Genomic DNA, 10,010 nt, shown 5'->3' with positions numbered 1-10,010 from the left:
AGTGGCGCACTGGTAAAAAATTTGCCTGCCAGTGCAGGAGATGCAAGAGACACGGGTTTGATCCCTGGATCTGGAACATCCTCTGGAAAAGGAAATGGCAACCCACTCCAGTATTCTTGAGAATCCCATGGACAGAGTAGCCTGTGGGCTACAGTCCACGGGGTCACAAAGAGGCAGTCATGTCTGAGCACACACACACACACACACACACACACAGGTCACCCAAAAGCATTACAGTAGTGCCAGAATCCTAAGAGTCCACTCTAACAATGCAATGGAAAGCATTAGATAGTAGAAAGGTAAGCCCAAGGTTTTCTTGGCTATTCATTTTTGGATTTATTATTCCTTACTAAGAGATACCCTATCATCTTAAAGCAAACCTTAAAAGCATATTTTTATGAAAATGTTAATATTTAATAAGCTAAAGTCAATAGAGCACCATCTAACTTAGCCAATATGGATTGAACTTTATTGAGACTTAGATGGCAAATATTCCCCGCTAAGCTTAAACACAATAACCCTTTTCTGTCCACAGATACTGGAATTTTCTGTTTATGTACAAACTATGCTACAGTTTTTATTTTGCTGTTGAATGGAAATCCCTACAACAAACCTGTTTTAAAATCAGCTTACTTATATACTACTGAAAAAAAGATCATCTTTTGCTAAATTAAATGTAGAAATTAATTCCTGGGGGAAAAAAAAAGAAAGCAAAAAGCTGAAGAATGTTATGAGAGAGGAGTAAATTAACAAACTGGTCCTGACTTTTTAATGGAAACATTACCTCCAGAAAAGTTTATCAAGACAGGCTTTTTACAATCCCCATTAAATTCAGTGAATGAATTGTGAAGGGTAAATTGGACCCATTATAATCTTAACATTTCTTATGTAATACTCATAATCACAGCATTACATAAGAGCAAGCTAACACTAACAAAAGGAGCAATTTAAATTTCCCCTTCTTGGAGAACGCCGCTCCACCTGACAAACAGGGCTTCCTGTCCCATTTGCAGCACGCCCATGCATCTCCTCGAGTGCCAGTGAGACCCACACTCTCCTATCAGTGATATAATAAACCCTCCAAAACAGAGCGAGAAAATGAAGCAAACAAGCCCACTTCATTTCAACTTGTCAGCTTTAAATAAAACCTCTGCAGCTGAAAATGAGAAACTTGAGGGAAGACAATGTGTGAAGTAACCACTTTCAACTTGGGGACAAAACATATTCCATTACTTGTTTTTTCCTGATCTGCCACAAAAGTTTCTGAAATTTCAGCAGAGATCATTTTTAATAAAATCTTTTCTTGTCAAGGAGGACTTAAGAGGAAGAAATTGCTTATTTTTTTCTGTTTGTTTATTTTTCCTCCTTCTTCACCCACTGATGCCTTCGGAAGAATCTCAAGTTATCCTAAGCCCCTATGATATCTTAATGAGTAATCTGTGACCTTTGGAACAACTCTCATCAATTTTTAAGTCAGAGTTAGTATAGCAGAACACACTGAAAAAAGTACATGCTTTTTTTTTTTACTTATTCTAATTTATTACTTACATATTACTTACATAAAACCTTACATAATACACAGATTTTATATCCAAAATATTGGAGCATGCCCTCTGCTTACTGAAATAAAAAGTATAAAAAACAAAAATGCATTGGGAGGAAGATAAAAAGAAATGAACATTCCAATAAATAGAAATACCTGAATATTGGTGAAATAAATAATGATTGTTAATGTAAACCATTTCACTCAACTTTTCCCAGTGCCTACTGCCCCTCACCCAGCTTATCTCCAAACCCTTTCCTGCCTTGCATTCAGGAGGCTCCATTCCACTCTTCCTCTCAACTCTCTCCATGTCATCTCTTCCTTCTTTGTTGTTACCCTTTTTTCATTGTTAAATTTCCCTTGACTTTATTTACTTCTCCTGAAAGGGCACGTGTGCCTCTTTAAAGGACGGTTAGTACTGCTGGGTCCAGCAGATACACAGCATAAGCTATGCATATTTCAAATGACAGGAAGGATGGGAAAAGTCAGACACTTTTTTCCTGAATGTCCCAAGGTGTGTCCAGATTTCAAAGAAACACATTTTTATGTCTTTTATTTCCAAAGTTTTATCTCATGTATTTTCCAAATAAGCTTAGAATACTCTTCCTTATTCTGTTACACTATTATAATAGAAACTCTCCAATTTCAAACTTGTTTTGAAATTCCTAGGTTACTTTGAGTGATCAGTACATAGAATGATATTGATGTTGAGGAGTATGATTCCTGTCACCATCATTGATGGCCTGTTGTTAAGAAGTTGTTTCAATGACTCTAGTGTAAAGAGACACAAAAGCTATGACCAACCTAGACAGCATATTAAAAAGCAGAGACATTACTTTACCAACAAAGGTCCATCTAGTCAATGCTGTGGTTTTTCCAGTAGTCATGTATGGATGTGAGAGTTGGACTATAAAGAAAGCTGAGCACCGAAGAATTGATGCTTTTGAACTGTGATGTTGGAGAAGACTCTTGAGAGTCCCTTGGACTGCAAGGAGATCCAACCAGTCCATGAAAAGGAAATCAGTCCTGGGTGTTCATTGGAAGGACAGATGATGAAGCTGAAACTCCAATACATTGGCCACCTGATGCGAAGAGTTGAGTCATTGGAAAAGACCCTGGTGCTGGGAAATATTGAAGGCAGGAGGAGAAGGGGACAACAGAGGATGAGATGGTTGGATGGCACCACCAACGTGATGGACATGAGTTTGAGTAGGTTCTGGGAGGCCTGGCTTGCTTAGTCCATAGGGTCACAAAGAGTCAGACACGACTGAGTGACTGAACTGGTACTGATAGTGTAAAACATGATTTCATATGTGTATTTTACATGTATCCTTATTAAAGAAGTATCATGGGATAGGAAAGAGGATATGGACTATAAGGACTTCGGTTTGGGCTCTGATGAATCAATTAATAGAATGATCATAATCAGAAAGTTTCTCTTGTTTAACCACTCAGGAAAATCCCCTCAAGTAGGAAATGGCAACCCTCCCTAGTAGTCTTGCCTAGAAAATCCCATGGACAGAGGAGCCTGGTGGGCTACAGTCCATGGGGTCACGAAGAGTCAGACACAAGTGATCACACACACACACTCACACATCATTACATGTAAAATATAGGAAAAAAATGAATATCATATGATGGTTAAATTAACATTAGGTATATTTTAGAAGTATTTTTCAGTTTTACTTTATGATCCTTATCATGATTTATTATTAAGTAAAGGAAAAGAAATATACTTAAAATTAATTTAACCTAGCTATTAAACATTCAGTAAATAGTGTGAACGGTGATATATAGCTTTCATGATTATACTCTATTTTACAACCAGTGAAATTCTGCCAAAAGCATTAGGTTATTCTCTGCAGTTCAAGGTAAGTGAGACTGGTACCTTCCAGCATTCTTAGACGCAAAGTTTCCATTGTATTTTGCACTTTTTATCCTATTTGATTTGAGCTGCTATCTCAATAATCATGTAGTATAATGTAAGACCATAGTGTGGCCTGAGTGCCATTTACTGATGAATGTTTTCAAAACGATAGCAAACAGCATCGTTTTCTCAGACGAGACCTGTTCTGAGCTGAGGGGTTTTTGTTTCCCCACAGTGACGGCTGGGCTGACAGGTATGATGTGACAGATGGCTATCAGCGAGAAGCTGTTGGTGGAATCACAATCAAGCTCCAGTCTCCCGACGTCAAGTGGTTTGATGATTATTATCTGAAGCTCCGGCCAGAAACAAACCTCCGAAACCCTTGGTTTCAAGAATTCTGGCAGCATCGCTTTCAGTGCCGGCTGGAAGGGTTTGCACAGGAGAACAGCAAATACAACAAGACTTGCAATAGTAAGCAGATTTATTCTTTCATTTAAAGTGGGTAAGGCTCCAATTTAAGTGAACTGTGTTATGAGGATAGCGGCTGTCATCTGTTAGAAAGGAGGGCTCTTATATAGAGTTGGGTACTGCTTCTTAGAGGGATAAGAAAATATAAGAGAGTAAATGTTCACTCTATTAAGATTGCAAACTGTTTCTATCATTCAGGATATTGGCAGTGTACTACAAAGCTAATGTGAGCTCCAGAAAGGAACTCTTCTTGACATTTTTGAAGGCAAGAACTACATTCTGGTTATTTTGATTATCTTTAGCAATTAGCACAGTGGAAGGCACATAACAAGGGTTTCATGTATGTCTGAAAAATGAATTAGTGCATGTTGAAGGACGGACCAATTCCTACTTCCATCAATAAACTATAAAACAGTAGCAAGGATTTGCTGTGTATAATTATGATGTTCCAGGAGACATAAACTAAGCAGAGCCATTCAAATGATTTATAAGGATTCACAACGAATCCTTTAGTTGTAAGGGTAACAAGATGAGGCAAACTAGATCCTGCCCTCAAGGGATTTATTGTCTAGTTAGGGAGATCATGATGCCAACAAAAGTTGCACTTCAGTGTTGTACATGATGTAACAGGAATTTTAAATAAAGGGTTTGGTCAGTTTTATTTGTAGCAAATCCAAAGGGAATCTTGACTCTTAATAATCAGACAGGGTCAATGTTGATCTGTAAGTCAAAGTGCAAAGGTTAAGATTTGTTAAAACCAACAAAGGGTTTGCTAAGACTGATTTGTCCCGCATTGTGTAACAAGCACCTCATATGTGTTTACAAAGGAGTGAAATGTTTTAGTTGGTGGTATAATGCCTCTATCATGATGCTGGAACAGGAGAGAGCACTGGAGCAATGAGGCTGAGGTTGAAATCCTAGCCCATGAATTAATTCCAGTCTACAGAGAAGCTGTCACCAGCACCAAAATGAGGAAAATAGGAACAATGTAGGGACTTCTTTATAATGCATCTCCTGAGTTCACATCCATACTGTGTTTTTTCTATCAGTACCTTCTTTTGTGAAATGAAAGAAGTAGTAAGTGCTGATCTGTGATGACTCTTACATGTCAGTATTTGGAAAAGTGAGACTGTGGCAGCCTCATGTAAGTTCCTACCTAGTCTAGCAACAGTGGACAGGAAGGCTGGGGTGTGGGATGGTACTGCCCCGTGAAATCCAGAAGCCACAGCAGCCTGCTATGAAACTACATTTGCTTCTCTCCTGCTTTAAATACTGCCAACTCTTGTCCAGAATCTTCAAATGCTTCTTCATTTCCTTTGTTTTTATGTTTTATTTTCATGAAAAAAAAAACGTGTGTGAATACACAGGACTGTGACTTCTGTTTCACAATTTTTATACCCAAGTTTATATTTTTCACAGTTCTATCCAGTTTCTTTTTTCAATTTAATTTTTTAAATTTTATTTTACTTCTAATTGGAGGATAATTACTTTACAATATTGTGATGGTTTCCACCGTACACCAACATGAATCCGCCATATGTATACATACATCGCCTTCCTCCTAAGCTCCCTCCTATCTCCCACCCCATCCCACCCCTCCCTCTAGGCTGTCACAGTGCACTGGCTTTGGGTTCTATGTCATATAGCAAATGCTCACTGTGTGCATTAGTCGCTCAGTCATGTCTGACTCTTTGTGACCCCATGGACTGTAGTCCGCCAGGCTCCTCTTTCCATGGAATTCTCCAGGCAAGAATACTGGAGTGGGTTGCCATTCCCTTCTCCGGGGACTCTTCCCCATCCAGGGATCAAACTAAGGTCCACCGTATTGCAGGCAGACTCTTTACCGTCTGAGCCACCAGGGAAGCCCAAAGGTCCACTGCTAGCTACTTTACATATGGCCATAGATATGTGTCAGTGCTACTCTCGCAAATCACGCCACCTTCTCTCCCCCTACCGTGTCCAAAAGCGCGTTCTCCACGTCTGCATCTCCAGGGCTGCCCTGTACATAGGTTCATCACTACCGTCTTTCTAGACTCTACACATATGCGTTAAAATACAATATTTGTCTTTTTCTTTCTGGCTTCACTTTGTATAATAATCTCTAGGTTTGTCCACCACATGAGAACCAACCTAAATGCAAAAAGTGATGCTGGGAAAAGAGGTCAGCGACATGTAAAATAATAAAATTAGAACACTTCCTAACACCATACACAAAAATAAACTCAAAATGGATTAAAGAAACACCCAAATGTAAGACTAGAAACTATAAAACTCTTAGAGGAAAACATAGGCAGAACACTCTTTGACATAAAGCACAGCAAGATCCTCTATGACCCACCTCCTAGAGTAATGGAAATACAAACAAAAATAAACAACTCTGACCTAATTAAACTTAAAAGCTTTTGCAAGGAAAGCTTATGAAGGAAACTAAAAGCAAGGTAAAAAGAAAACCCTCAGAATGGGAGAAAATAACAGCAAATGAGACAACCGATAAAGAACTAATTTCCAAAATATACAAGCAATGCATGAAGCTCAATACCAGAAAAATAATCCAATCAAAGACTAAGCAGAAGACTTAGACAGACATTTCTCCAAAGAAGAAGACATTTCTCAGTCATGTCTGACTCTTTGCAACCCCATGGACTGTAGCCTACCAGGCTCCTCTGTCCATGGGATTTTCCAGGCAATAGTCCTGGAGTGGATTGCCATTTCCTTCTCCAGGGGGTCTTCCCAACTCAGGGATCAAACCCGGGTCTCCCGCATTGTAGACAGACACTTTACCATCTGAGCCACCAGGGAAGTCAAAGAAGACATAGGGATGGCTAATAAACACATGAAAAGATGCTCAACATCGCTCATTATCAGAGAAATTCAAATCAAAACCACAACAAGGCATCATCTCACAACAGTCAGAATGGCCATCATCAAAAAGTCTATCCAGTTTCTGAAGGACACAAACTTCTTTCTTCCCTTGAGATCTGGGGTGCACACATCCTCTATGCACTGATCCTATGATTGTGTACAGATAACTCTATGTAGCTACATTGGAGGCATTTTGGAGGGTCAGCTGCAGACCCAGTCTCGTTTCTGGTAAGGAGTTAGTGACAGCCCCTAACCAGTGTGGCTAAGTAAATTTTTCCAGTTGTTCCTTCGCCCTCTTTTGTACTAGTGTTCTTCCTTCCCAACTTCTTTTTGTCTGAAATGTCCTCTCCTGGAAATAATTCTTTGTTTCTCTTACTTTTTTTTTTCTTTTGGAGGCCTTTTGACATACAATCTTGAAAAACTCTTTGATTTACATGGAAACATTATTTCTATGGAAATTATTCTATAAAATTCTCCATTTGAAATTGTTGCTGCAGCTCTGCCTTTCCCATGAACACCCTGATGTGATTTCTCTGCTCAGGGGCTGTCCCTTACTCTAGTTATGGAAAAGCATTCTTTTAGTCCCACCCCCGCGGAATGTTATCTGTCAACAGGTGTCATCCGTGTACATAAAGATGAACACGGGTATGTAATACCTCCGTTATTCTTCTCAATGAGAGAAGAACTGTCGTTATCATTAAAGATAACAAAACCAAGAATTAGAGAGACAAAACAACTTGCTCAGGAAAACACCAGAACTGAGACTCAAACTCAGGTTTGTCTGAAGTTTAGCTTATATGCTACACTAAGTGAAAGTCACTCAGTCATGTCTGACTCTTTGCGATCCCATGGACTATACAGAATACTGTATAGTAGAATACTGGAATGGGTAGTCTTTCCCTTCTTCAGGAGATCTTCCCAACTCAGGGATCGAACCCAGGTCTCCCACTTTGCAGGTGGACTCTTTACCAGCTGAGCCACAAGGGAAGTCCATACTACACTAAAGAGAGAGACTATTTAATTTTAAAAATCACAATCAAAATTGCCTTCTATAATAGTTAACATATAGGTCAAAAATACAAAAAAGAGAAAAATAAATATTAAGATTATTTGTATATAACTATGGAATGCAGTAATAGATACCTCAATATTCAATAATCTCTACTTTTGACCATATTTCCTTATTTACTCAAATGTCCTTTCAGTATCTACATTTTCAAATGACCCCAGGTAGTTTATTCTGTAACACTACTGAATATGAGTAGTGTTTCCCTGAATATACTTTCATCAAGCAGTGTGCATAAGACAACCATTTTTGAGTTGGAGAAGTAAGTTGGACTTTACAATTCATGACAGGCAAGAAATCTTCATCTTATTCACTCTCTATAGTACCCAAATCTAATAGATACGTCAATAAGCAAAATGACTTGATACAAAGAGTGGAAATACTCATAGCTGAATAACTGCCATTTTGTTTTGTTTTTTTAGAAACTTCTTGAAAGGCAAAGTATAAGACCTAGGAGAAGTATATGAATCTGAGTAAAATTAGCAGTAGCCTTATACAGAATGAGCTAAAGAAAAGCTCTGAGTAACCAAAAAGCTTAACACTTAACAGAAAACACTTAACACTGAATAAGTAGCAGAGCCATCTTAGAGACCAACTCCTAGAAATTAATTCCCAATAGATTACAGCTGAAGTGATTTTTTTTTAATCTGTATGGGAAATCAATGTGACTAATATTAACAGCACAATGTTCATGGCAAAACCACTAATATTACCTTAGTATAATTTTCTAAGTACAGTTTATTTTTCTTTAAACTAATGATTTATAGTAACACCTGGATAACAGTCTTTCATATAGCCTCTTCTGGTTTCCCACTAAAGTACTGATGACTGTATCCATAACAATAGAAAACTCATGTAACAACAATCTTTGAGAAAGGCAGCCATCGGAATGCCAGTGCCCGGAAGACTTCCACTAAATAGCCATTACACCTATGAAATCAGATATTGGTACAACTGGCTAACTATAGAGAAAAAAGCTGGTGTAGCCTCATACCACAATGTATACACACACACACTTGTATACATATATACATACACACCCAGATGAGCAAAATACTTAAGTGTGAAAAAAGAAAACTATGGAGACAAAAGAAATCACTGTAGAGGGATTCAATTCAGAGCAGTCACTCAGTCATGTCTGACTCCCCGCAACCCCATGGTCTGCAGCACGCCAGGCTTCCCTGTCCATCAACAACTCCCAGAGCCGACTCAAACTCATGTCCATCACATCAGTGATGCCGTCCAACCATCTCATCCTCTGTCGTCCCCTTCTCCTCCCACCTGCAGTCTTTCCCAGCATCAGGGTCTTTTCCAATGAGTTGGTTCTTCACATCAGGAGGCCAAAGTATTGGAGTTTCAGCTTCAGCATCAGTCCTTCCAATGAATATTCAGGACTGATTTCCTTCAGGATGGACTGGTTGGATCTCCTTGCAGTCCAAGGGACTCTCAAGAGTCTTCTCCAACACCACAGTTCAAAAGCATTCAATTCTTCAGTGCTCAGCTTTCTTAATAGTTCAACTCTCAAATCCATAAATGACTACTGGAAAAACCATAGCTTTGACTAGATGGACCTTTGTCAGCAAAGTGATGTCTCTGCTTTTTAATATGCTATCTAGGTTGGTCAGAGCTTTTCTTCCAGGGAGCAAGCGTCTTTTAATTTCATGGCTGTAGTCACCATCTGCAGTGATTTTGGAACCCAAGAAAATAAAGTTTGTTACTGTTTCCATTGTTTCCCCTTCTATTTGCCATGAAGTGACGGGACCGGATGCCATGATCTTAGTTTTCTGAATGTTGAGGTTTTTTTGTTTGTTTGTTTTTAAATTTCTATATGTTTTTATTTTTTTTAATTTTATTTTATTTTTAAACTTTACATAATTGTATTAGTTTTGCCAAATATCAAAATGAATCCGCCACAGGTATACATGTGTTCCCCATCCTGAACCCTCCTCCCTTCTCCCTCCCCATACCATCCCTCTGGGTCGTCCCAGTGCACTAGCCCCAAGCATCCAGTATCGTGCATCGAACCTGGACTGGCATCTCGTTTCATACATGATATTTTACATGTTTCAATGCCACTCTCCCAAATCTTCCCACCCTCTCCCTCTCGCATAGAGTCCATAAGACTGTTCTATACATCAGTGTCTCTTTTGCTGTCTCGTACACAGGGTTATTGTTACCATCTTTCTAAATTCCATATATATGCG

The 10,010-nt window shown here is 38.9% G+C and overlaps 1 protein-coding gene across 1 annotated transcript in view; it reads left to right on the top strand.

The window, feature by feature from the left end:
- GRM5 (glutamate receptor, metabotropic 5) overlaps positions 1–10,010 on the top strand; it is a 629,334-nt gene that overhangs the window by 439,292 nt on the left and 180,032 nt on the right. Inside the window, exon 3 of the mRNA XM_010847207.1 lies at positions 3,646–3,881. Within this exon, the coding sequence (XP_010845509.1) occupies positions 3,646–3,881 (236 nt within the window). The remainder of the gene's footprint in view (positions 1–3,645; positions 3,882–10,010) is intronic.

Source organism: Bison bison, unplaced genomic scaffold (genome assembly GCF_000754665.1).
Source record: "Bison bison bison isolate TAMUID 2011002044 unplaced genomic scaffold, Bison_UMD1.0 scf7180017864245, whole genome shotgun sequence".
NCBI lineage: Eukaryota > Metazoa > Chordata > Mammalia > Artiodactyla > Bovidae > Bison > Bison bison.
The sequence above is the reverse complement of the archived record's forward strand: the minus strand, read 5'-3'. Positions and strand labels throughout refer to the sequence as shown.